This window comes from Chroicocephalus ridibundus, chromosome 15 (assembly GCF_963924245.1).
Source record: "Chroicocephalus ridibundus chromosome 15, bChrRid1.1, whole genome shotgun sequence".
Classification (NCBI taxonomy): domain Eukaryota; kingdom Metazoa; phylum Chordata; class Aves; order Charadriiformes; family Laridae; genus Chroicocephalus; species Chroicocephalus ridibundus.
Genome location: NC_086298.1, coordinates 10,878,245 through 10,905,244, shown reverse-complemented (window position 1 = coordinate 10,905,244; position 27,000 = coordinate 10,878,245). Strand labels below are relative to the sequence as shown.

The 27,000-nt window shown below is 49.1% G+C and overlaps 1 protein-coding gene across 2 annotated transcripts in view; it reads left to right on the top strand.

Annotated features, from left to right (window-relative positions):
* Positions 1–27,000, top strand: part of COL5A1 (collagen type V alpha 1 chain) — a 160,333-nt gene that overhangs the window by 88,717 nt on the left and 44,616 nt on the right. For both annotated transcript variants that reach the window (XM_063352946.1, XM_063352944.1), the window contains exons 12-27: positions 3,115–3,189; positions 4,724–4,816; positions 8,074–8,130; positions 8,289–8,342; positions 8,978–9,031; positions 9,890–9,943; positions 12,355–12,408; positions 13,460–13,513; positions 14,951–14,995; positions 17,796–17,849; positions 19,047–19,091; positions 19,770–19,823; positions 20,447–20,491; positions 21,633–21,686; positions 24,013–24,057; positions 25,623–25,676. In XM_063352946.1, coding sequence (XP_063209016.1) covers positions 3,115–3,189; positions 4,724–4,816; positions 8,074–8,130; positions 8,289–8,342; positions 8,978–9,031; positions 9,890–9,943; positions 12,355–12,408; positions 13,460–13,513; positions 14,951–14,995; positions 17,796–17,849; positions 19,047–19,091; positions 19,770–19,823; positions 20,447–20,491; positions 21,633–21,686; positions 24,013–24,057; positions 25,623–25,676 — 891 coding nt within the window. The remainder of the gene's footprint in view (positions 1–3,114; positions 3,190–4,723; positions 4,817–8,073; positions 8,131–8,288; positions 8,343–8,977; positions 9,032–9,889; positions 9,944–12,354; positions 12,409–13,459; positions 13,514–14,950; positions 14,996–17,795; positions 17,850–19,046; positions 19,092–19,769; positions 19,824–20,446; positions 20,492–21,632; positions 21,687–24,012; positions 24,058–25,622; positions 25,677–27,000) is intronic.

Below are 27,000 nucleotides of genomic sequence, written 5' to 3'. Positions count from 1 at the left end.
GAAGAGCTTGCGTCACCGGCAAAGCTGCAGAGCAGCCTGTTTGTGGGAGGATTCAGAGGAGTCGCCTGGGAGGAGGGTGCTTTAGGATGACTTGGGCAGGTTTCTTCAAGCAGTGGGAAGAAGGAAACATGGCACTTGGGGGACCAGAGAGCTATTTCACGGGTACTGCGGACTGGAATGGAGCAAGTGGGGAAAATGTGCTCCTTGGAATGAGGCGAGCTGCAGCGTTAGAGCAAAATGCAGCTGGGTGCCCGACCCCGCGGCGTGTCTGGAAATCTGGGGTGTCGGGGTGCCCCGGGCTCTATCAGCACGCCTCTAGGGAAAGGCCGGTGTCAAAGCTAGAGCTATATGTTCCGAGACCATACAGTCATTGCATCCCAAAGGGTTTATTGCCCCTGAGGACGGTTTTGCATCTCAGAAGTGTAATAGGATCCCTAAAATCCTTATTGGGGTTCCGAAAGGCTGGATGTTTTCAGGGTGCCCTTTTTTCCATCAGACGGCAAGCGCTGCCTTCCCGAGAAGACCCCAAATACTGCGAGAAAGACCTTCTGTTGCGTAATTTTCTGACCAGGACTGAAAATGGCAGGAAAATGATCCTAAAGAGAGACACCTAAAGCAAATTTTGAGGCTCAACGCAGTGGGCTGCTGGGCACCAGCCTGTCTGTCACTGTCTGCTACTGGAGGAGCCCGAGCACTAACACACCGAGGTCTCCGTTTAAACATTCCCTTGAAATATTGCATTAGCGTTTGCGCTCAGCACGGCGTTTTAGAGCACTGCACCAAATGAAAGTTGAAGTCCCCATCCCTGGCTGCTATATATCAGCAAATCTCTATTTACATAACGAGAGCGACGCAGATTTACACCAACGGAGAGGCTGGCGTGCCGCATTTCTCACAGGCATTCATGAATTTAAATGTACAAAGTGCTTTATGGGTTTGATTTTCCTCCGTGCTATTGCCCCCCACTGCTCCACCCCACAAGGAAAAGACCTCCCACACCCAACCTGGAACAAAAAAAGAGGTGTTTATGTAGAAAAACATCACATCAACATTTGTCAGGCAGAGTACACACAGAGAGATAAACAAGCTCATTCCTGAGCCATCAGCTGCAGGACGGGAGTTAAAGGAGAAGAAGAGGGGGGAAGAAAGTTTATTATATAAAATGAATCTGGCCTAAATTATTTATTGTGCTTCTGCTCCAACAGATGGGACTGCCCCCTGCACCTCATCAGCGGAGTCAGGGACTCCGGTGTCGGCCAGACTAAGTAAACAGCATGAATGTAACATCATGAGCTCGTCCTGAAAAATGGATGGGCTGCTGTGTTAATGCGGTCTCCTGTCGGTGCTGAGGGAGCCGTCGGGTTTTTTGGGTTGGTTGGTTTTTTGTTGGTTTTTTGTTTTTTTTTTTTGGCTGATAAATCAGTGGCTGCAGGGCCGTCTGCCGCTGCAGCGCCGGGAGCGGCGTTGTTATTCCAGGCCGGTTGCGGTGCAGAGCTCGGCTCCTGCTCCTCGGCGCTGCCCTGCCCTGTAATTGTGGTGCGGGTCCAGCCCGGCCGCGGCGATGCGCGGGCTGGGGCAGGGTGGAGCAGCAGCAGCTCCTCACCCCCACCCCAGCGCTGGGCTCTAATTTACTGCTTGAAACTGTGGCTTGAACATTTTGGGTTCCTTTTAAGAGAGGGAGACGACGAGGGGAATGTTAAGTTGGACATGGCGTAGAGGGAATGGAAGACGAGGGAACAGAGAGATGTGAGAGATGGAAAGAGATGTGCTGAGATCTTGCTGGAGGACGATGGGGAGAGGATAGCGCATCAAATGTTTTGGGTTGGTTGCTTGGTTTTTTTAAAATGTTCTGGTTTTTAGAGACTTTGTAACCTATTTCTCTTTCCCTCCTCCCTTTCCCACCTTCATCCACCTCCCTTTGCCTTGCGGGGTGAGCGTGTGACTTTCTGGGGCGAGATCTGGCTCTTCTGCGTCCCTGCAGCGTGTCCCTCCCTGTCTGTAATTTGTGGCAGGGTTTTATTTTCACTTTAGTTTGGTGCCCGCGTGGGCTGGAGGGCTTCAGGCAGGGTGAAGAGAGTGAGAACTAATGTTGATGTTTGCTCCTTGCCCTTCCAAGAGCTTTGGTTCTCCACAAATGGATTTATTATTAGCGTTTGCTAAATAGAGGAGCGTCCAAGTCCTCAAGCTTGAGCTGGTGGCCAGGCCGTTCTGTCTGTCTTGCCATGAGATGAGCACCAGGGCTCCGCTTGGCCTCACTGGGACGTGAGGAAGTCACTCATGCCCTCGGCTCATTAAGCTGCTGAGAAAATTGCAATTAGGCATGCACATAGAGTAGCTGGATGTCATCCTCATTTGCATGTAGGATTGCTGGATGGATGTGCAAATTTGGATTAACTTAAACTTTTTGCCAAGTACACAGTTGGGAATACAAATAATCTGTGGGCTGCCTTAGGAAAATTGGCCATATTTGATTATTTATAGCTTCATCAATAGATCTTTTACTGCATACTCGTTTCTTTAGTACAAGTTAAAGATACTTGACTGATGTTAATCAGCGCAGCTCCATTGAGATCCTCAGAGTTTTGCTGATTTACAGCCGCTGACAGGATCGCTCCATTGTAGATGGAAGTAGCCTCATAGGAGTCTCAAAAAAATAAAAAAAAGACAGAAGAGAGAAAAATGGAATGACCCAGATGACTGAACATGTACGGAAATGTATTTATCTTTCCACATTTCTATCTCACTGACCTGAGTTATGAATTTTCATATCCTTTTTTTAATAGGTTTTAACAGCCCCAACTAAACGTTGATTCCATTAACTTGGAACATTGCAGAGACTTTTATTGCTCGCTTGAAAATTGCACATGGCAGACCCTGGAAATATGGGAGCCAGGACGTAAGAAGAGGGAATTTAGGAAAAATCATGTGCGCTTACAGATGTGCTTCCACAAAATTTGCCATAGTGTTGGGACGCCTGCGTGCTCCATGCCTGTCTGTCAAGATAGGGGGCCTTTTATATTGTGACATATGCCTTTGCAGTCATGACTGCTTATGTATGGACCTGATTAAAATGACACTATAGAAGTTTATTTTTATTTCTTCTTCTTCTTGTAGGGACCACCTGGTCGCCCAGGTCTTCCAGGAGCAGATGGTTTACCGGGACCACCGGGGACAATGCTTATGTTGCCTGTAAGTACAAGCGTAACTAAAAAAGCATTTAAATGAGTGGGGCTTCTTGGCTTTGCCCCTGCTTAGTGCCTGTTCTTGCAGAAGTCTCCCATCTCTTTTACACTGAGGACACATTTTTCTTGGTGTAAGAGATGGATCTGGATGGTTCCCCTTGTAACTTCACTTTTTGCAAAGTACTGTAACTTCTTCACTAGTCAAAAGCATGGGGCAGGTAGGTTAAAATTTCCAGAAGTAATGAATAAGCTTAAGTGTTTCTGACTGGGGAAAGTCATGAAGAAGCAACTGAAGACACCTCCAAAGGCCCGATTTCCAGGCAGAGCCCTCCTTCCTACAGTGAGGAACCTCTAACAGCTCTTCAAAGCAGGTGACAAAATTGTAACCACCTGAATGAACTGGTCTCTTTTGACCACCAGTGGTGAATTTGCATTGCTTTTTTTCTCCTCCATGAAGCTAGCAAGTACCGAGTCAGCCTTCTTGGTCCTGGGATGCTAAAGGAATGGTTATATTTTGTGTCTGCTTTGATCTGAGAAAACCCTAAGGAAAGCAGCTGCTGAAAATAAGTGGTTAGGTACCAAAGGGAAAGAGTCTTTAGTGAAAAACCGCAGCACTCTTGTACGGGCTCCAAATGCTAGGGCGATACTTGTGTAGGTTCCTGGCAGGGTGCCTAGGACAGCCTGGGCCAAGTGCTCTACATGGAGCTTAGCTGGCCACTACAATACATTTGTTGGCCCCTACGGTAACCGGCCTTAGGCCTTTAAATTGCGTCTCTTTGAAGCTGCTTGCCAAGTTCGCATGGTTGTATACCTAGCGCCAACCAAGCGGAGCACAGAGGTGAAATGGAGGTGAAGGAGACGTCCAAGTAGGTTCTGCAGCCTGGAGAGTCCTTCTTGCAAAACCCCAAACACACAGGCAGTTGAGGCAGGAGAAGGGTGTGTGTCTGGGAAGTGGGCTTGTAGCTGTTGGGGGTGGAAGAGGCAAAAGAAAACATTAAACTCCTTCCCTTTCAAGTTTGGGAAAATGAAACATTAATGCTCGGGTTTTTCTAAATCCTTTGTGTGCTGAAGGATCCTGGCTTGAACAATAGGCCAAACTCCATTCTTTGAAGCCCAGTACCACACTTGAGAAAAACAGCCTTTGTCCCAGGGCACACAGGCAGCTACAGCCAAATAACCTGATGCAACCCCATCTCCAGGGGTCTCCTGGCCAACAGCATCCGCATGGGGAATATCAGCCCTGTGAGAACTTTGCATTTAGTTTTGAATGGTGGTGTGTGAGGTCCTTACAGCTCAGAGCCTACAATCCCTCTTATTGTGCATTACTTTGAGCTGGCAGCATTTGCTGTGTGGGTACGGATACGGGAAACGGTCGCTTTGTGCCTGTGACCTGAGAGCGCGATGGTTAATAGGATGGTATGGAAGGACAATGATGGGGTTGGGTCAGTCATGCTGAACAGAGTTGTTTAGGAGTCAGGCTAGCGTGACAGTGGAAGGACAGTAACCCTGTTGACCTGCTTTCTCCGTCTTGTTCCCATCAGTTCCGCTTTAGTGGAGGAGGAGATGCTGGCTCTAAAGGACCTCTCGTTTCAGCCCAGGAGGCCCAAGCCCAAGCCATCCTGCAGCAGGCCAGGGTAAGTGAAGGGTGGTGGGGATGTCTCATGCAGTAGGTGCCTGAGGAGGACCACAATAAATGTGTCAGAGGAGATGTCTTCATAGTTGCACCATCCATGGTGGTGTTGGTGGTAACAGCCTCTCGTCTGAGATGGAATTGCTTGTGTGGCTTGAGGTGATGACATCTGGATGACTTGGCCTTTTACTAATGGCCAGCAATAGCCCAGCCCGAGAACCACGGGTTGAAATTGCTTCCAGCCCTTGGACCAGGACTTCTGCTGGTGCCAGTAGACATAGACCTGCTGGCTTCAGTAGTGGTTGCTGGTCATGCCGACAGTTTTGGAGGTCTATATGAACAGTTGTGGTATGTGCTGTAGGGGCCTCCTTTCGTTATTTTGGTTTTTTGTTTTTTTTCCAGTAAATCGTAATAATTACCTATATGTCACAGATGTAAGCTGTTCCCAGCTTCACAGATCTCAACAGGCGGCCTGAAATTTTTGTTAATGTATTTATTTGGAAATATATAACTATCCATGCAGCCTTCTTTGCTTCAGATATTGATTGATGATCAAATAATCCCTGGTGGTGTTAATTATGTGAAACCAGATTGGCCACGCACGTTCCCAGTACAACTCCTGTTCCCTGACTCGATGAGCATCTTAGTCTATAAGGCTTCGTACTCATCTCTTCAAAATACAATTTAATTTCTAGCCAGCACAGCTTTGAAATTTTTCTTCCGTGAGTGCTTGTGTGAAGTTAGATTTGATCATTGCTACGTTAAAAGCGGAGGCGCGAAAAGCACAATTACGGCAGAAGGGAATGTGTGGGGACCCCACAAGTGCCTTCCTGCTGTGTTTGCCCCAGTCTTGCCCAGCAGGGACCACATTCGGGCTGTAAGCGCACCCTTGCAGTAAAGGGGGAAATACAAGATAATTTTGGGAGGCAATTTGCAAAGGGGACATTGCTCCTCTCCCTGCCCAATGCGGTCACACAGGGCCGGAGCTCAGGTGTGCTTCTCAGCCCACATCTGTCTGCAGCTGGAGTTTGTGGTTGGGATGTCACCAGCCTGTTATTCAGGGCTGTTGGCGATCGCTTTAGCATGGACTTTTTGGGCCGATATGATGAAATAAGCTAAAAAGCACTTTATTTCACCCTGGAATGATAAAAAGTCCATTGGGGTCTCCACCCAGCTGGGTGGCATTTGCCCCTTTTGGCTTTATAACAAGGGTTTTGGCAATTCCAGTTTCCATCCGACTCCCCTTTTACAAAGGAGTTTGATTTTATATGTATTCAGGTAGAGTACAGGGCCCTGATGCCACCAGCCACTGCATTTTCCTGTCCATTAACCTTGCTCTGAGAATAATATTGGTGGATTATGTTTCTGGTGTTACCTTGTCGGTCTTAATTTCAAGGCCGCCTACAGTTTTTCCATCAGCATTTTATTTTGCAGGGAAATAGAGGTTTTGACCAGATGAACATTTCATGAGAAGCATCTGCTTTCTCAGACTCTCTGCTTTTGTTCTTTTTTTTCCGGCCTGTTGAAAATTGTGACTGTCACGAAAAAAAAAAAAACAAAGAACCTCCCTCCCCTCACTCAAAGTCCCTTTTCTCTGTTTTTTAAATTTCCAGTTTGGAGGAAAAAATTTAAAAAACAAAGAAATCCTGGGTGACTTTCGGGCTGTGGATGAAAAGCTGAATGTTCCCATAAAGGAAAAAATACATTTCTTTTTTAACTTCAACCTGCTGTCAGACAATTTCAGCTCAAAACCATTGATACCAAAGCAAAAAGGGAAATAAATAACGTTTTTTTGTGGGGAAGTTACAGGATATGGTAGGAATGGATAAGGAGTCCCGCGAGGTGGGAGGGTATCTCCCACTATTGGGGGTTGTTTTTTTTTGTTATCATTGTTGTTAATTGCATTATTAGGTTGATTTATTCCCTTAAAATTTGGCTTTCATTAGACACCGAACATTGTCCCAGCCGGCAGTGTTTCAGAGCATCTCCCTTTTAATGGGGTGTTGTAAAAAGATGCCACATAATCTAGCATTTGTGCAATATTTATGCCATTCCAAGTGCAATCACGGGTAGATTTTAATTACTGGAGTACACAGATAATTACAACTCTCTTAAAGTGTTGAATTGTCACGAGGGAACAAATTGTCCAAGTGATGTTTTAAAGTGTGGACCAGCCCCATTACCCACCATGGAAATTACTGACTTGATGCATAGTTACATGACTCCTTAATTATTGAGCTGAAAGCTCCCGGTTGCAAATAGAATTGTCTGTTTGTAGGATATTGAATAGTAACCAAAAGAAGGGAAAAAAATTCCTCCAAAATTGAACTTACAGGATCGTAAAGAATAGAATCCTCCTAAATAGAACTGGAATCGTGTAGCCTCCTCAGGCAAAGTTTTGTCATTTACTTTCAATAATTTATTGCCAAAAGCGTTGGTTTATTGTGTCCATACGTGATGATGGAAAAGAGGATCCGACCTGCAGAGGTGGATTCTTATCTGGTTTAAATGCAGGTGACTCCTCGCCCCTCCATCTGCCCAGGGCTTAGGCCAGGCGTGTCTATAAGTGTCTCTCGGTGTCTATACAGGGGTTTTGTGGTTCAAGGGGAGACCTTATCGCGGCCTTCCAGTCCCTGAAGGGGCTCCAGGAAAGCTGGGGAGGGGCTGTCTGCAAGGGCATGTGGCAATAGGACGAGGGGCGATGGTTTAAACTAGAGCAGGGCAGGTTTAGATTAGCCATGAGGAAGAAGTTCTTCACACTGAGGGTGGTGAGACACTGGCCCAGGTTGCCCAGAGAGGTGGTGGAGGCCCCATCCCTGGGGACATTCAGGACCAGGCTGGATGAGGCTCTGAGCAACCTGATCTAGTTACAGATGTCCCTGCTACTGCAGGGGGTTGGACTAGGTGGCCTTTAGAGGTCCCTTCCAACCCAACACATTCTATGATTCTGTGTGCACGGTGCAGAGCGGGTGTAGGTGGGGAAGATGCCTATGGGCAGACGGGGTGTAGGTCCATCTGTCCTCTCCGCAGACCCATGCACCATCCAAGGGATTTGCCCATTTGTAGATGCAGAAGAGAGTTGGTGGGGCAGCAGGTTGGATGTTCTTGGGTAAATTCACTGAGGGTATGGGCATTGCTCCAAGGATTCGTGGTTCTCGGTGTGTGGAGAGACCATGTGGCTGGTGGCGCGATGGTGGCTTTGGCCCGTTGCAGCAATGAAGCAGAGACACCAACTGAGCAACGTTTCTCTCTCTGTTGCAGCTGGCGCTGAGAGGACCAGCGGGTCCAATGGGTCTGACGGGGCGGCCGGGCCCCATGGTAAGTGAATGGGCAACAAGGACGGAGCAGACCCAGCTGGTGCCAGCTCCGTGGATGCGCTGGGTTACCTGCATGAATGGCACTTTCTTACCATGGTATGAATCTTCCCTCTGGCTCTCTTGCGGAAAAATGTAATAAATCATGTTTTCTGTCCAAAGGGACCCCCGGGCAGTGGAGGACTAAAGGGAGAAGCTGGAGAAATGGGACCTCAGGTGAGTATGGGCAAATTGGGCGACCAGGGGGATCTGGGGCAAGCGAAGGCGTGGAGCAGCCAGTCCTGCTTTAGAGGTTGTTGTGAAGGAACGATTCAGTAACCCGCTGTCAGCTGAAAGTAGGAAGGTGTGGGAACATCTGCTTTGCATATAAATGTCCCTTCGAGCATCCAAATGCAGGCTCAAGACATAATTTTAAGCCAACAGTGTAAAATTCCGCAGGTGGTAGTCCTCTCCTGCAAAAGCATCTGCAGAGGAGTCTGTAAATACGAGATAGGTTGGAGTGTGGGGAGTTCGCTAATGCTCAGGAAATTGTTCTTCCGAGCCGTAAATCCTGCATTAAGGGAAAGTTCCCGTTTTCTAATGGTGGGGGAAGTGATTTGTCTCCACCGTGTGGATCTGCTCACGGGGCAAAGGCCTCCTCATGGATAAACGCGTGCAATTTCTCTCCAGAGGTGCTCAGTCCTGAGCCTTTCCTGTGTAGGTTGAACCACGGGCTCTGCTTGAGGGGTTCAGGTCCCATTTTGTAGCCCCGGTGACCTTCACAGCCCCAGCAGTGAAGTCCGCAGGCACTGGGTCCATCTGTCGTGCCTTTAGGTGACGGCATTTCTTCCTCTCTCCTTGCCGCATCGCAGGGTCCACGAGGCATCCAGGGTCCTCCCGGTCCGGCAGGAAAACCAGGCCGCAGGGTGAGTGTCCTGGGAGCTGCGCTGACGACTGCGTTAACTACAGTTTCTGCTAGAAATTGTCTCTGCTGCCAAAGAATTTCTGAGCCCCAGGAACGTTGCGCAAGAGCGGGCGGGTGGCCAGCCGGTGGCTTGTGCAGGACCTCTCCGTCCATCTGGGCAGAGGCAAATGAGGAGGAGAGTTAAAAGCTGGGTGGTGTGGGGAGAACTGCAAGTCCATGCTTCCCGCTCTTTTGTCTTCTTTATTTTTCCTTTTTTTTTTTTTTTTTGGCTCTGCGACGTTGGGGTTGTAGCTGCATAAACGCTCCGGGCTGGTTTGGACAGTCCCCAAGTCTCGGGAGCGCGAGGAGGATCCAGTCCCCGGAGGGTTTTGGGAGCTGGTGTAAATGGAGCTCGCTCGCCCTGTCCGCGTCCCCGATGATGATTTTTATTTTACGCCATCCTCTGGCTCATCGCGATTCGGCTTGCTAAAGGAAGAAACAAAGTTGTTTCTGTGACCCACTTCTGGCTTTCTTGGGAGAAAAAAAAAAAAAGTTTCGTTTCAACTTGCGGACGTTGTCATTAGCATATCTTAAAACCTGCTGGAAGATAATTATTTCAAATTAAAATCAATGACCATCTCCCAGCATCCCGTGTAGGGAAGAAACTTGGCTGCCATTTGTCTCACGCCCCTCATTAGCGCCGGGCTGAGCCCGGGATGCTGCTTCAGACAGAGCAGCGTTTTTCCCCTCGCCGAGGGAAGCTGCTCCCCAGCCGGCGAGTTCCCGCGAGGTGCAGCTTCCCTCGGCCGCAGAGCAAGCGCAGGTGTCTCTGCCGTCCTGCCTTGCCCTTGGTATCTGACTTGGCTCCGCTCTCTTGCAGGGACGAGCCGGCAGCGACGGTGCCCGGGGAATGCCAGGCCAGACGGGACCGAAGGTAACGCCGCGGATTTACGTGGTTTTTAGAAATTGCAGCCGCTTCTGAGCACGCGGGAACTGAGGGACCCTCGGCAAGAAGGAGCCCTCGTGGCTTGGAGGAGGTTGTTGAAATGGTCCAGTGTCTCCTGTGAAGTCATGAGCTCCCCGTTTGAGAGGGGGAAATCAAATCCACACCTAGAAGGCAGAACAGCAATCTTTCTTTTCTTTTCCTTTGGGTTTTTTTTGATGCAACTTCTTGAAATTACTGGATCCTCTTAAGAATGAAGTATGCTCCCTTGGCTGCAGTTGTAGAACAAATACTTTGGAATCCCAATTACGAAAAACAAGCATGAATAAGCGGTTGGAAACATCCTAAAATATAACTACCAAAAAAAAAAATAAATACCTATTAACTGAGTGAGGAAATGTAGAAGGCGTGGTGAGGAATTTTAATGCCCTGTATTTTTATTTGAGACAAAATCCCTTCATTCAGCTGTGATCTGCTGGTATTATCAAGCAAGAAAGGAGCTGTTCCACTGAAATTGAATGCAGAGAAAGTTTGCTCAGGGAATCATGTATTAGAAGGTTTAAGTACTTTATTATGTAGATACTTAAAGCCGGAATAGATGGGGGGTTTTGATACAGAGACAGGAGACTGCAAATCATTTATCCAGCAAAGTGCTTTAATGAGCGTCGACTGCCCTCAAAGGAGTGGATGCCAGGGAAGAAGGGAAAACAGAATAACGAGCAGCGCTGGAAAGGAGAAGGTTTGCCGTGCGCAGAGACAGGGCGATGCTCCAGGAGCTGCCGAAGGACAGAGCTGCCGGTTGCCCTGGGTGCACCTCGGCCCTGAGCCGCTCGGCTGCAACCGACTGTCCTTTCCTTGGTAATAGGTGAAGGGTTTGTGGAAGGGAGGAGCTGGTACCATTTTCACATGCCATTAGTATGTGAAAATGCAAGTGGTTTCACCTCTTTACAGAGAAAAAGGGACTTTTCTATCTACTGGGTGGTGCCGGCTGCCCTCTGCCCTGGGTGGTAGGAGGCAGCGTCACCCATGATTTGCAAATGCCCTTGTGTCTTCTCTCTTTTTCCAAAGAGTTGAGGCTTTCGGGAAAAGGCTGTCTCTGTGCCTCCCTGTCCGCGTTTCCCCCCAGAACATAAGAACAGGGCACAAGTTTGGAGAGAAACCCTATTGCTGTGGGTCACTGTGAGCTCTCCACACACCGACCCGGAGGAGCTGCGTGGGCATGGGCGAAAGCCCCGGGAAGGCAGGTTCCTGCTCCCGCCTGCTCTCAGCACTCCTGGGGTTTTGCTTTTCCTTCCTCGCACTTGAATTTCTCAATGTTGCCCATTTCCTCTGGGAGCACCCACAGACCCGGACGGGCCCGTGAGGAGCACACTTAGGGGACATTCTCATGGCCATTTGCAGGCAGATGCTGGCAGGCGCTGCCGGTGCTCTGCCAGCCTGAGGCTGCGTGAATTTCTCAACACGGTGCCAAGCACAAATTAACACGCCCGGCCTTTTAGCAGAGCTCATTATTTTGGGCTTGGTGTCGTGCTCCCCAGAAGGATGCCCAAAGCTCTGTTTGGCCCAGAGCTGCGTTTCCAGCAGTAGGCTGGAGCTACTGGCAATGTGTAAGAAAAGAGGGATGCTGGGAACCAGCCTGGTCTCGGTTTGCCTTCCCAGTATCCGTAGTTTGGGGCTATATATCCCCTGTCCATCGGCGGTCTCACAGCCGGCTTTGTGCAGGGTCGGGCAGGGCAGGCTGCTCTTCGCAGGGTGCCGTGGAGATGCCCCTTTCGCAGTACCCTTAAGCGTCCGTGTGAAGTCATCCAGCTTTTCCAGCTGATGACATTCCTTTTTAGGTCAAACCAGATCTGTCTTCTGACCTTGACTTCACTAAGATAGTTTCCAAAATTTATTTATATATGTGTATTTGTTTCCTTGGAGCGTCCAGCAGGGTTAAAGGGATGGATGGGATGGATGGCAGTAAAGCTCGGGGGGGTGTTTGGGGACCGGTTGGCAGGCGTGGGAATACTAATGTCCAGTTTGCTCACCAGTAGATTGTTGTTTGCAATTCCATGGAACTAAAATTAGTTAATTAGTTAATTGGACTAGAAGAACCTATCCAGAAGGGGGATGCTTTAAGTCATAGAGAAATCGCCCAGAGAAGCTCTGAAATCCGCATGGAAAAACATAAAACTGCAGGTGCTGGGGGAAGAGGGAGGAGGTAGAATGACTTTGAGCTTTTTTTCTGTTTTTAATCTATAACTTTGAAATCATTGCTGGTCTGATGGGAGGTGAAGGCTGGATGTCTAAGGGAGAAAATCAATCCCTTCTTGACACAGAAAAAAAACAAATTGGAAAGATATTCAACAGCAGGTGGAAATGGGCACTAAACTGGTTTGGTTTTTTGTTTTTTTTTTTAGGGTGACCGAGGGTTTGATGGCTTGGCTGGTTTGCCTGGTGAGAAGGGAAATAGAGTAAGTTATCGTCCGCTTGTCTTCTGGCCACCGTCTGTAATGAAACCTTGGCAGGAGGAGGTGACCGGGAGGTGCTGGGAGGAGGGCAGCTACTGCTGGGGACGAGCCACAATTAGGAGAGGGCGGCAGTGTCCTGTACGAGCGTGCAGGATGTCACAGCATCCCTCCCAGGCACAGCATTCGCATCCCGGGAAGCTGCCAGGATCCTTCTGGGATCGCCTGAAATGGGAAAGAGGGAGGAAAAAAAAATCACTTTAATAAAATGCAGACTGAAAAATAAAGCAAGAAGCAAAACTTGCTTTTAGACAGCGCGGTGCTGGATGGAAATTGCCAAAAACATAATGGGATCCTTCTCTTTGCTTTATAATTAAACAATGGGGAAAAAAAATGCAAGAAGCCAGTTATTTTGGCAGGCTGTTCATGCCTCCCCTCCCTGGAGAGTGCAGCCATTGCTGTGGAAAGCAGGGGAGTGTTTGAACAGCGGAGATTGCATCGTGATTACAAGCTACGCAGGAAAGGGAAGAGGGTGCCTGAGAGAGATGCTTAATCAGCCAGAAATGGAATGGCATGCCTTGGGTAGAGTAATAACTGTGTGCAGAGCCCCGGTTCCTCCCCTGAAGGAGCTACAGCGCCTGCTCGGTTCCCAGACCCTGCCGAAGTGGCACCAGTAAATCCCGTGAGCTCTAGGAAGTGGCACCAGTAAATCCCGTGAGCTCTAGGAAGTGGCACCAGTAAATCCCGTGAGCTCTAGGAAGTGGCACCAGTAAATCCCGTGAGCTCTAGGAAGTGGCGCCAGTAAATCCCGTGAGCTCTAGCCCCTGGAGGACGTTGGTCTGTCAGTGCTGGAGCCCACGCGTGCCCCTGAGCAGGTAGAGAGGGGCCGCTGCTTCAGAGAGCTCAGAGACGGGACCCCTGAGGGTACGGAGACCGTCAGCACACGGTGCAGACAGGAAAGTCAAGCCCGTTACTCGGTTTATCAACGTTACCCGATGTTTTCCGTTGCCGGAGCCTGCCTGCCTTCTCTGAAGCTTTCTCTGCCTTTCCTTCATAGGGTGAGCCAGGCCCCCACGGACCCCCGGGGGCACCCGGAGAGGATGGGGAGAGGGTAAGTCTGTCTCTGGATCCGGCAGTGCTTTGAATTCATAACCAACTCCTAAAAACAAGAAGCAGATGCAATGTCAGCCAGAGACGTGGCAAGCGCAGCCAGGGCATGAGCGCCGGCATGTCGTCTGCTGCCCGTCCTTGTGTCCCGGGGATGCTGCGGGTGGCCCTGGCGAGAGGGAAGGAGAGCAAGGAAGTGGCAGTAAAAGTGGAAAGAAGAATTTGGTTTTAAAGATCTGGTCAGAAAACTCAGTTTTTGTTAACAGAAAGAAAGAAAAAAAAAAAAAAAAAACAAACACAAGAAACATGTTTGTCCTCCAGGTGAGCAAACTGTCACTTCTAGTTTTCTAACATCCAGGAAATTGCGGCAAGGCTTGGGGAATAGAAATTCCAGACAATCGTGGGAATCCAAGATTGAATTGTTCACTTCTCCTTCCACACTGTTTAGTCAATAGTCGAAGGCCTTTAGCAGAGCTCAAAGTGATTACAGGTCTAGAAGGGCTGGTTTAAGAGGAGAGATTGAAAATGCTGAATGCTGAGGAGCGTGGGGTTTAATCGGAGGAGCGAGTGTGGATTTCCCAGGCTCTAACTCCCTTCCATGATGTTTGCTTTCCACCTTTGGCTGTTTGTTTCCTCTGTAAAGCACAGATAATAACACCTTCTTCACCACGAGGTTGTGAGGATTAATTAGTTGAGGCTGTAAAATGCATTGAAGTTGAGAAGACCAAACCTGCGTCCTGCGGGGGAAGAGTGGGTGTCGGGAGAGCTCTAATCCTAAAGAGAAAAAGAAACCATTCGAGGTGTGCAGGGAGAGAAGCTGGGAGGGCATAACTGGGAAGAAGAGCATGAATTTTATCAGCAGAAAAGGAGGGTTTACAAGGGCTGGCTGCTGGGATTGATTTACTAAGAGGGAGCCTCAGGTTTTGGGTGATTTAAGAGCAACTCAGGGGATGCACCGTCTGATTCTCCCATGGGATGAGTCGGGGCATCAGATGGGAGTGGAGGGACAAAAAATTACCTCTCTCCTGCCTCTGGTTGATCTGAGGAGCCCTAATTTGGCTAAATCACGTTCCCAGGGCAGCGCTCCCATGCTGGCTTGCCATTCTGTTTGGTACTAAATCTTGTGGTTATTGACTCCCATGCCCTGAATTGTTTCTACAATATCTTCTCTATTAGCAAAATCCATCTTTATAAACATCGACATGAATTATGAAGTATCCTTACAGCATTTCTAATCCTCGGTAAATTCTGCACACGCAGTGTTAGTCTCCGGGTTTATGAGGTCTTCCTTATGCACGGCTACCTCTTTATTACTCCAGGGAAGCTGGTTTTCTGTGCGATTATTATTTAACAAGAATGAAACACCTGTGATGTGACTGAAATATAACTGGTTTGTTCTGTCTCTTTCGCTGCTCCTCTCTGCGCCTTTGCCGCTGAGCAGGGAGATGATGGAGAAGTTGGACCCAGAGGTCTACCTGGAGAACCTGTGAGTATCTCCTCCTTCGGCTTGACGTAGCGCAGCGCTGCTTTGGTCAAGGTCTTGCTACGATAACGGTGGTTTAGGGGTCCCGTGGGGCAGCTCTGCTGGTGCTAAACAAGACCCCTGAGGTCCTGCAGGAACTGAGCTTCTCTTGCTTGACAACCCATGTGAGCGGTTTAGAGAGTTCTCTTTGCTGTAAAAACTCTGTTTTGCGTTATTTTCCACTAAGATGGCTACCAAGAAGAGAACACGCTTTCTGTGGGGTTTATTTTGTTTGGTCTATTTTTTTGTATTACCTTTTTTTAATGAGCAAAATCCTGATTGATTTTGATTGCTCCCTGGCTAACGTTTGAAATTTAAACTCTATAATTTTAAATAGAAAGCTTGGCTTAGATTGGTCTCGTGCCTTTCCTGCATGTATCCTTCTTCCTGATGTGTTATTTAGGATTCGGGTAAGTAGGCAGGGGTAGAAATTATGCACAGTAAACATATGTGAAATACAGTTTTCGTGGGCGTTCCTAGCAAACTCTAGTGAGAAAGGGTTTTGTCTGCTGCTGCGGGTAATGGCGGCAGTTAGCCATGCAGCTGCCTTGCCCGTACCCTTAATTTTGTGCAGCGTGAGTGATGCCATTTAAATCTTGGGGTGAAATCCTGGCAGGGTTGAGCTCGAGGGGGACTTTTAGCCCTGATGTGGGGTCAATATTATGTTCATAGTGCACAAAACTTCATAAACCCGCAGAGTGTGTCAATGTTTGGGCCCCCACATGCCACTGACGCCGGAGCAGCTGAACCAGGGCTGGCGGAGGAAGGAGTTCTAGCATCAGTCAGGTTAAGAGGAGATGCTAGTGGTGCTGGACAAAATTCTCTAGACCAACCCAAAGGAATGCTTTGAGGGAGTATGCCACTGAAAAGAAACAGTTGGGTTGTCAATTTGAGATTCTGAAAGCATTTTTTTCCCCCAATACCGGGTATTTTATTGGCCGTGGTAAACTCTGCTTCCCGCCGGCTGTAGATTTTTGTGCGTAGCGCAGTTGTCGGCTGCTTATTTCATCCAAAATGCATTTCCTTTGTTATGAAAAGAACATTAACTATCTGTCATTCACCATCGGCTTTGCTTTCACGGTGTCTTATTTTGTTGTTCTGAGGCCCGGCGTGGTGGCCTGAGAGTAATTGATGAGAACTGTTGGACACCCTTCATGACGGAAAGAGAAGGGTTGGCATTTACGGACTCACTGGAACTAAATTATAGACGAGATGTCTGATTAACTTCTGGGAGAGATTAATCAACTCAGCTATCTCCGTAGCACATGTCTAAGCAATAGCTTATGGGTTATTAACTTCTTAAAAGCATTTATGTGCTCAGGTAACACAAAGTAACAAAGGAGGAACTTAAATGAGGATAATGCACTCAGGGAAGTTTGTTTTTATTTCGGCAACATGAGTAAAACTATCTGCGATGGCCAGAGTAAAGGTTTAAATTGCATTACAGGAAAGTTTTTGTCATAAATATATACACAGTAAATCTGCACGTTTGTCTTTTTCTCTGCCCTGAGCCAAAAGAGGGTCTTTCTAAGTTTCATGGTAACTGAAAATAGCGTCAGGACTTCAAAATTTGCTTCTCTTCATCCTGCTCCGTTTCCTTCCAGTTCCCATCGCCGGCTGATGGGCTTTAGCGTGTGGAGGTCCCTGGTGGCTGGGACAGACCACTTGGTCGATGCATCCAGTTTTTGCTGCAAACTGCGTTTTTTGCAGTCTCCGCAGTCTCCCAAGATCAAACACTTCCTTAATGTCTGTGATTTTATCCTGTAACATTTCATTTTAATCCCTCCGGCCTCTCTGCATCATAAAAAGGGAAGTATAATATTTGGGCAGACACGTAAAGCTGCCCGTCAATCAAGAACGATTTTCCTCCGTGACAGTGAACGAGCACCACCCTTGTAAATACCCAGAGTTCCCTAATTTAAGAGGGGGCCTGTATTTATAAGGTGAGCTTTCGGATCTGCAGCGGAGCGCACACGAGACCCCGTCCCTTTCCTTTCACCACAAACCCCCCTGGGGGGGCGAGGCAGAGGAAGGAGGTGCTGGGGGGCGATTTGCAAAGCTTCCTAGTGAGTGAACACAATTCTCCTGCCGTGTCCCGGCTTATTCGATGGGATGCTCCAATCCCACCCATTTCCCTGAAGATGATGCGAGGTTAAACCTGGTGAGAAAGCTAGAAATGGAAAGAAAGCACCGGGATACCAGGAGTCCTCGCTGGTTAAGGTTTAAGAATCAAATGCCTTTGAAAACGTACATTTATGCTGCAGGCTGAAAACCTTTTCCCGCCTTGCTGAGTTGTGTAGATTGTCAATAATAAAAGTTAAATCTGGAGAGATTTTGAAATGCTAACCCTAACGATCCGTTAGCAGTATCAGGTCATTCTTCATAATTCTCCCCGGCTAGAATGACTTGGCTGCAAAGTGTTTTGCATCATAGTGTGCATTACAGGGTAATCCAGGGATATGATCAAATTAATAAAAAAAAAGTTGGTTTAAGTGGGCCTCCTTCCAATCCAAAGAACAAATGTCTGCGCCAATATTATTTATCTTTGTAATTCAAGGGCGTGTGCACACAGAATTTCTCTTACTGGTTTGTAAACCTAGAAGAGCTGCTGCTGTTGCAAAACCAGCAAGGTCATGGCCGTGCCAGCCCCGACGCTTCCCCGGGCTGAGCGATGCTCGGCCGGGCACAAGCTCACCCCGGTCCACACTCACAGCAGCACTGGGGGGGACTGGAAACACTAATCCCATTTGTTTCCCCCCAACAGGGACCCCGAGGACTGTTGGGACCGAAGGGGCCGCCAGGACCCCCAGGGCCACCGGTGAGTTCCTGGGGCTGCTGCCCTTCTCGGGCAGGAGGCTGAGCTTTCCGGGCACAATAGCCTGGCCCCATTAGTCATTCAAACAGATAGTACAGCTGCATAATGTTGTACATCTGTGCAATGAAAGCAAGCGGTGTTCAAAAAAAGTTATGGCTCAAAGTGCAGATTCTCCCCCATTTTCAGTGGCGTCACGTCCATTTAAGGCAGCTCAAGATTTGGCCCACCTGAGTAAATATTAATGCCTCGCTCAGGCTGAAAGGGAAGAATGAGAGTTATTAACACAGCGGCTTTGCTATTAACTTTTGCCTGAGGGCTGGTGAGACTTTAAAGCAGTTTGTTCATATTTCGGGTGAAAGCCAAGGAAAGAACATGCCATTTTTTATTCGGGAGACAGTCACCTTACCTGTCGTGTGCTGCTGGAAGTGCTGATGCAAGGGCTCTCTCCGTAAATCACTGCAGCTCGCTGAAGTCCCAGAACTTAAAAAACGAAACTCGGGCTGCTGCTAGAGCTCAAAGGGTCAGCATTTAATAGTGAAACCCTTAAGCCCTACTCGGACGCAGAGGCATCTCCCCTGTGAGCTCCTAGTCCTGCTGAATTTAATGAGGGCTTAGGATCTGCTCCAAAACTGTCTCATCTCCCGTGAGCGTGCCGTCACACCCAGGTACCTTACGCTGCCCCAGAGCAAAGCGGTGACAGGGGAACCCCCAGCGGGACATCTCCGGTGGACCATGTGCCATGTCACCCCCTTAACGAAGATGCTCAGGGTGTCTTTGACCCCGGTTGCCTTTTGTGGTCAAATCCTCATCTTGGCACGAGGGGGTGCAGCCCCGTTGGCTTCACCCGCTGCCTTGTGGAACGATGCAGTTATGTCCCAAGCGAGGTCTTTTGGCCAATTTTTCCCTTTAATTGACTACTCCATGCTGTCGGAGGGATTGGCCGCGGTACTTAGCCAGGATTTGCTCGACCTGGTGCTGATTCTGCCTCGCAGGCAGGTTAAACCAGTGGGGAAAACGCTGAAATGACTTTTTAAAGTGTAAACTGGAGTCGTGGAATTGGCTGCTTTACCAAACATCTTTTAGAAAATTGTTCCCTTTCCATAAGGTCCAAAGGGCCTCCTGATGTTTTGTTGCATTTATGGTGGTTTCGCTGCTTTTGTGGTGCAAAATAACGAGATATTTTCTTAAATCCTTTCTCAGGGTGTGGCTGGTATGGATGGACAAACAGGTCCCAAGGGGAATGTGGTAAGTTTTCAGTGCAAATTTCACTGACAGTTCAGAGATTATATAGAATCATAGAATGGTTCAGGTTGGAAGGGACCTTAAAGATCACCTAATTCCAACCCCTCAGTAAAAAGTACCGTATTAAATTAGATTTGCTAATCACTTTTCAGCCCGGTCTAGATTCCTATCAGAGCCTGTGAAAACCACAAAGGGTATCTTCCTACAGCAAATGGGTGTTAATTTATTATAATTTCTGATGGAATTACGCGTTATTTCCCCATGAAAGATCAAAAATTTTTCACCGAGATGTGTGTTGTTCTGATGAACATCAAAATATAGTAATTTAACTGAGTGGGGAAAAAAAAAAAAAGTCTTTATGTGCCTCATCTTTTGTATTAATTGGAGGAAATGGACTCCCTGCAGAAGAGCCTGCGCGCAGCTGGGTAGTGTTAAAGCCCTGCTCAGCCCCCTGGGGCTGCACGTCCATGCAGGGAAGCGAGTGTGCCCTGAAATAACTTCACCCCTCCCTATCCCACCGGGGAGAGAAGCTGTTTCCCTCTCCCAGGAGCTCTTGGTTCCCGGTGGGAGGATGGAGAGGGTGCAGAGATGCGGCGAGAGGGCAGGAGCGGCGGTGCCCGAGGAAGCTCCGGCTCCGCTCTCCCCTTTCCTGCCTTCAGCTCTGCCCTTGTCTCCTCGCAGGGTCCTCAAGGTGAGCCGGGCCCCCCAGGACAGCAGGGTAACCCAGGTGCTCAGGTAAGAGGAAAACTCCTTTTTGACGGGTGGGAAAATGGAATGATAATTTTGAACAAGCTTCGCTCCCTGGCCAGAGCTGGGACCAGCAATAAGGGGATTTGCCGAGAATTGGCTTGACGATACATCGCTGGCCCAAAGTCTTCCCGAGAGTACTCCCAGTTTCAGATCCCCCCGGTTCTCACCTGGCTTTTGCTGCCGTGGTGCAAAGCCAAACCCAGGTCCAAGCGGTCTCTTCGGCCGAGCCACATCTTGTGGCTCATGTCTGATTTTTAGCATCCCACGGTCCGGTTGCTCTGGAGCCAGACGGGTAGTAGGGATGCCCGAGCCTTGCTGTCAGCCTTCTCCATGGCTCTCAGCAAGTCTCGCTCCTCAGAGCATCCCTGTTTCCATCCCGGGGCTGAGCCTGGCTGCCCACGGCGGAGCGGGGCAGCTCTCCAGGGGAGGCATGCCGTGCAAAAATGAAATTTTATCGTCTCTCGCAAGACGTTTTGAGAATGAATGGAGCTGGGGAAATCCCCAGCCGTCGCAGGCACTAGAATGATGCTCAGCGAAGGCGCTGCCAAAGTGCATTTGGAACGAATAACTTGTGCCTTAATGACCCTAGGTTTTTTTTGTTTTCACAGGGTCTTCCAGGTCCACAAGGCGCGATCGGTCCCCCAGGAGAGAAAGTACGTTGAAATACTGCAGCTCTGACTTAAAACAACTGTTGCCATTAATATGCATTTACTACTTCGGCTGCTCCTTTGCCCCATATGCAACATCTGTTTGCAGCCATGTCTATGAAAGTCTAATGCTTCTCGTACCAGACAGAAGAGGGACAAGAAAGCACGATTTACCTCTAATTCATAATATTTGCATTCATTTCCCATCTTAAGAGAAACATTTTGAAGGCAGCCTATGCTAAAACATTAGGACAGGACTGAAGGTTGGCTTTTTCTGCGGGCTCAATGCCTGGAAGTCTGAGAGGGATGGAAATGGGAACGGCCTGTGGATTTGGCTCGCTCAGCCGGGATCCCATCCCTCTGCCTCCTCCCCGCCAGCTCCCTCTGATCCTCCCTTGCTGTGGACGTGGCGGAGGTGCTGGGCTGGGTTCCCCCGGGCAGCCCCGTGACCGTCGGGGTTAAACAAGGGGAACAGTTTTTCCTACAGAGGAGCAATTCTCCGGGTCTTTGCACAACTCCCGGTGAGCAGGGACACGGACGCGTCCCGGCATAATCCCCCCGCTTGTGTTGGCAGCGTGGGGTGGACTCAAATTATCGATAATTCTCGGGCAAAAGGAGCACACGAGCGGTTCTGCCAGATAACGGGCGCTCTGGTTTCCGTGCTGAGTCACACACGTGCAGCAGCGGCACTCCTCGGCGGTGTGGGAAACCAGAGCTTAATTAAGAAGGTAATCACTGAACCGTGATAACTCGTCCGTTGCCACTTCATCGCCTTGCCATTTGTCACCAAAGAATGGGCGTTTCTTGGTCCGGTGAGCCCCATGGTTTGATATCCTCCAACCTGTGCAGCGTCGTGCCCCCTCGGCAGGGCAGCAGCTCGACGCCTCGTGCCCCGCCGTCCCCTGTTGAGCTCCCATCGCTGCATCGTGCCTGTCTGTGTGAGGGGCTTTATGTTTAAAGTTGCTGGAACAGCCCTACCCACAGAAATAAGCAGACTCCTGCAAGTTAGGGCAGCTTTTCCAACAGGCTCACCTCCCTGCAGCCTTGCACAGTGAGGAGAAGCAAGAAATGGGTCTTGAAAAGCCCCATCCTCTGACCTTTTGGAGACTCTGACCATTGCAGCAGTTGATTTTCTGTTTGTTTTTAGGGGCCGCTGGGCAAACCTGGTCTTCCTGGCATGCCTGGTGCAGATGGTCCTCCGGTAAGTCGTCCTCTCCTGGGTCTCTGCTTGGCACCGGGGCTGCAGGGGCCTGATCCTTCACCCATCCACCACGGGGTGCACCATGGGCTGGTGAAGCCTGGGAGCCAGCAGCCTGCCCACGCTTCGGCTGGCTTGAAGGGTTTGAGTTTGGGAAGCCCTGGCCCCGCTCTGAGCTTTGCTCGGCCTCGCGGAGCAGCACCAGGCGCTTCTCACCGTCCCTTCGGGCCTCTCTTTCTCCCGCTCCTGCTTCTCCTGCCTGGATTTGGTGGGTTGGCAGCTCACCGAGGGAGGGACGGGCTCCGGGTGTGTGTCTCCATGCGGGGTGGTCCTCGTCTCGCTCGGGGCCGCTGGGCGCTGCTGCGGAACGGTGATAAGAAGAGGTTGAAATTGCACGTCGGTGTTGTGTTCTTGCAGCTTCCTCCTAATCCTACTTTAAACATCATTTGCTCCTTGCGCTAGAAATTGGTCTTAAAAATCCCTGTCCTTTAAACCTGATCTCATTTTTACACACCTCAGAGGCACCTGCTTTTAAGAATGACAAATGCAAAATAGTTACATTCCACTAACGCAAATGCAGAGCAAAGAAAATTACATTTCCCACCCTGGGATTATCATTCCTACGGAGGGCATTCCGAACATCCGTACAGTTGTTAGCTGAGTCAACAGAGCCGCTAAAGCAAAGCCCAGAGCATCTCAAAGGCCATAGCTTTCGGTGTGAAATTCCTCCGGCAGCCGCCGGGGAATTTCGGCTGGAGAAGACGCCGGCTCTGTTTTTCTGGGGACCGAAGGCCGTGTGAGCCCTGCACGCTGAGCGCCTGTGGCTGTGCGTGGACACAGGTCCTTTGCCACAGGTCGCTCCTGGAGTTTGCAGGCGGTTTGGAGGTTTGTAAGCGTATTTTGCTCTTTCCAAGGACAAAAACCCGCCCCTGCTCTCTTTATGGGAATTGGTCTTGGGAAAATATCTGAAAATCCCCGAGGGCCTGAAGCACCTGAGTCCGAAAGCCAACCAAGTTGCTCATCAATTTTTGATCTTAGTAGCAGTAATGGAGATGAGCGTTTGGAAACCGGGGCTGATTTAGCGTAGAGCGGACGAGGGCTTTTGAAATCTTGTTGCGCTTCCATTTTGCCTCCCCCGGGGTGCAGGTGTCAGGAGCTGAAGGCAAGCGCGGTTGGACTGACCCCCTTCCTGCACCGATGCTGCTGGTGCCATTTAAACTCGCAGGACAAATTCAGGTTGCGCTTTCTCCTGCGTTCTGTTGGTGTATAAATGACAGCCGTCGTTTTGTTTCTTTATTAAACCAGCGTGGTTTATGAAATGTCCAGCTTGTCTGACATTCCTCTTCTGAAGACTGATGCTGGAAAATAGTCTTTTGGTCGTACTTGTTATATTGCTAGCAAGTCGTTTGTGTGTTTAGAGGGGAGTTCATATGTAAAGAAACCACTGAGTGCAGCAGGTCTTGGTGGCTTTAGAGCAGCTGGATGTGCTCTTATCATCCTTATAAACTACAGTTTCCCTGGGCGTGCAGCGAGCGCTCTCATGGGGGGCTGAGTGCTTTTCTACAGACATTACCAACCACAGAGCCATCTTCCATCCTGGCTCCGTTTTGGTTCCGACAGGAAAATCAGCGCTAAAAACTGCTTTCGTGGATTTTCCCCTATTTCTCACTAATCCTTCAGGCTATATCTGAAGCAATTCACGCTTTTGTTTTCTACTGACTGCAATCCCAGCAAAAGGATTCTAAAGGCTGTGAATGAGAATGTGTTGGAATCTCCTGGATGTTGAGTTATTTAGCATCAAATCCCAAGAGGAATGCTGGCCGGCATCCAGCCAGCCGGCGTCTAACAGGGATGCAGGTTAGCTGAGCGTTTGTCATGAGATCTTGTAATGGAGTCTAGGAATGAGGAAATTAATGAGGGGCTTTGACCAGTCTGGGCATCTTGTGACCTTCACAAGTTTGCTCACACACGGAGTTAATTTTATCTGTTTTCCTATCTGCAAAATTTATACACTGCTGGCTGCTGAACTCGCTGAGGTGTTCTAATATGTGAAGAGTATTGCAAAATGGTTTGTGCTTCTCTGCTGAAAGGTGGTGAAAAGCGTAAAATAACCAGGTGGGATATCACCAAGGACCCAAATGCTGCTCTCTCCCTTTTGCGGGAAACTTACTCTTGCAAGTTGGCTTCAGGGGGGCTATTTGTATCAGTAAGAGCTTCCTGGAGAGCAACAGTTCCCTTATAAATAAATAAATCATAGCTTGTTGGCTTCTGAAGCATCAGATGTGCACTAAACCCCTTTTCCTCTTCTCTTTGTCTCTGTTCTTACCAGGGTCATCCTGGCAAGGAAGGTCCTCCTGGAGAGAAGGGGAGTCAGGTAGGTGTCAACCAGATCCTCATCGCTGCGAAGGGGAAGGTCACGGCAGCTGGATGGAGACAGCTCTCCATGGGGCTCTGGGGGTGGCCGGGTGACCAGGGGCTGTGGGTCGGTGGAGAGGGCAAGAAGCAAACCCTGTTCAAATATGAAAGCGGAGCCCAGCTTTCGTCCACCTGGGAGTCTCTTCTGGTGCTCGTCTTTTCCCAACTCCTCCCAGCTTTCCTGGCGAGCAGCGCTCCGTAGCCCAGCAGATGTGAAAACTGAAATTGTGAAGGGAAACTTCTCTTGATCAGACAAAAGTAAATATCCTTTGCGGCGCAGGGAATGCAGAAAATAACTCTTTTTGTATTCTTGGTCTTCCCTTTTCCTCCCCTCCCCCTCAAAGTCCCTCTTCAACAATATATTTGAGAATATTGCTGGAGGCTAGAGTCCTTGAATTATACAGTCGTCTGTCTGTCAGGCAGATTTACCATCTGCATTCCCGCTGTGTCCCATTCACTTGAAAAACATTACATTTGTCAAAGGTCTTTGATTAGAGCGGAGTCCAGTTTGATGGACGTCTGCTGGAGCCTTGCTCGGGTGCTGCACGGAGCGCAAGCCGCAGCCGCTTGTCCGGCTGGTGTCACACGAGGCTGAAAATTCAAGCGTTGGCCTCCGCAGAATGTGAGAAGCCAATACGTGGTTGTGCCGGTGCTCCCCGTGCTGGGAGATGTTTAGCGAACATCAGGGAGGTGATCTCGGAGTGGGGCTGGTGCTGCAGGTCTCCTCCCGCCGACACTCGTGCGAGGTCTGGGATGCTGCTGGACCCGTCTGGCTGTCAGGCTGGAAAAAATGGTCCATCTCAGGCTGGGAGAAGTGGAAGGGTATTTGTTTAGTTAGGGAATTGAGCAAAATAAAAGCCAACTGTGTTCAATAAAGAACGTGATTTATTTGCGAGTGTGAGACAGCGTGGCAGGGAGGGTGGAAGGAGTGTTTGCAGGGCACGTATTGGGCACCGTGTCCAGCACAGCTCGTGGTGTCCCTGGGGATCTGCAGCTTTTGGTGCCAGAAAGGAGCTTTGTGAGCATCTCCTCTGCCACACAGCGGAGGCCGAAGGACATCACCCTGAGGCTTGTGCCTCAAGCAATAACTCCTCTCTGTGATCATCATCATCACAGGCTCTGCTGCGCTACTGCGGAACCAGGGTGGCTTGGGACGGGGGCGACAGCAGAAGAACATGTTCTTCCTCTCTCAGAGCAGTTGTTCTTTTCTTTAATCCAAACAGAAATAGTCAACCTTATGTATAAATTCCCTTTATAACAAGTTGTTGCTATCTTCTCTCTTCTCTTCCTCCTTTCTTACCGTACAGATCTTTGCCGTTGGCTCAGCCCAGTGCACCTGCAGGCGGTGATGTTCTGTAGCTCTCTGTGCTGTTTTGAGCTATTTTCAGATGGCCACTGCCATTTCCACCGTGTCTGAAGGAGCCAGATGGCTGGGAGATTTGTTTTCCACACATTCTCCTTATCGCTGCACCTTGGTGGTGATTTTTCACGTGTTTTTCTTGTTTGCACTTTTTTTCCCACCAGGGTCCACCAGGTCCTCAGGGCCCCATCGGTTATCCAGGACCACGCGGAGTCAAGGTAAGGAGGGCACAGAAATAGTGTCTATGGTGTTGCTTGTTCAACTTGAGTTCTCCAGCTTGTGCTGGAGATGGACACTGCCAGTGGGCACAGATGCCCCACCAGGGCACTTCGGGCCACCTCAGTGACTTTATTTGCTGCTCGAGCGAGCCTTGGTCCAGGGTCTTCTCGCAGGCCATAAGAATTACAAGTCCCTGCTCTCCAGTAAGCCCTCCTAGCATCGTTCAGCGCTTTGGAGAGATTTCTCTTTTAATTCTTCGTGAGCATGGCTCAGTCCCATTCCAACCGTTTCCAGTTTACAACCAAAGTAAATCTCAGCCAGAATGTGAAGACTTTAACAAGGCTTGTTAATAAAACAGAATAGCCTATTACTAAAACAAAGCAAGCTTTTCATGCTCCTGATCCAAAACCTTGTTAGACGAAGCTTGTGCGTCTCAGCAATGTGCTTTTTCACTAGATTGAATTCCAGCTCTTTCCTCGCTCCTGCTGCCTGCAGCGCTTGCATGCTGATAAGAAGGCGGTGGGTATTTTTTTTCCCCATCCAGCTCTGGCTGTTACGCCCACCAAGACGTATTAGTTCAGGTGCAGATGCATCCTGCATCCCAAAGGGCCAACGAATCTGCAGGGATGTGTGCTAGCAGGTACAGATGTAGCTTGGGGACTGACTATAGGTGAATTTAAGCCCTCTTAAACCCCCTTGTATATTTTTTTTCAGTAGCAGAAACCCATTTGCTGCTCTGCCTTCAAAATTTAAGCTGGATGTATTTAGCCAAAGCAAGCTTTCATCTCGTTTCTTGCGCGGCTGCGGATTGAGACGTAGTGGTCCATTAGGGAATGGTTTGCTGTTGTGTTTGCCGCTAAAGTGGAACTGTTCCACGTTAGAGGGATCTAGAGAAAGCGTGTCATGCACCAAGCCTGTAGTGCGTACGGACGAGGTTTTGCTTCCTACAAACAGCGTTCTATTAACTGCAGGAACCTCCAGTTCAGGGAAAAAAAAAATGTGTCTCATAGGGTTTGCAGCTATAAATAACTTTCAGATCTTGCCTCGCTTACCAGGGCCCTGTCCTGCTGCACAAATTTTGATGTACTTTTCTTAACATGCTAAAGGGAAGAAAAACATAAAATACCCCAAGCAAAATATTATTCCCTTCTTCTTCCCTTCTGTTTTTTGTTGTAAGAGTTGCATTGCACAGTACAGCTGGTGTGGATACCTGTGGGTGATGTTTTATCCCAAGAGGCAGGATAGACGGGGAGCGTGGAGGTCTGGCAGGTCTGGGCTGGTGGCACAGCAGGGGCCAGATCCTGACCATGCTCAGCACCTTCG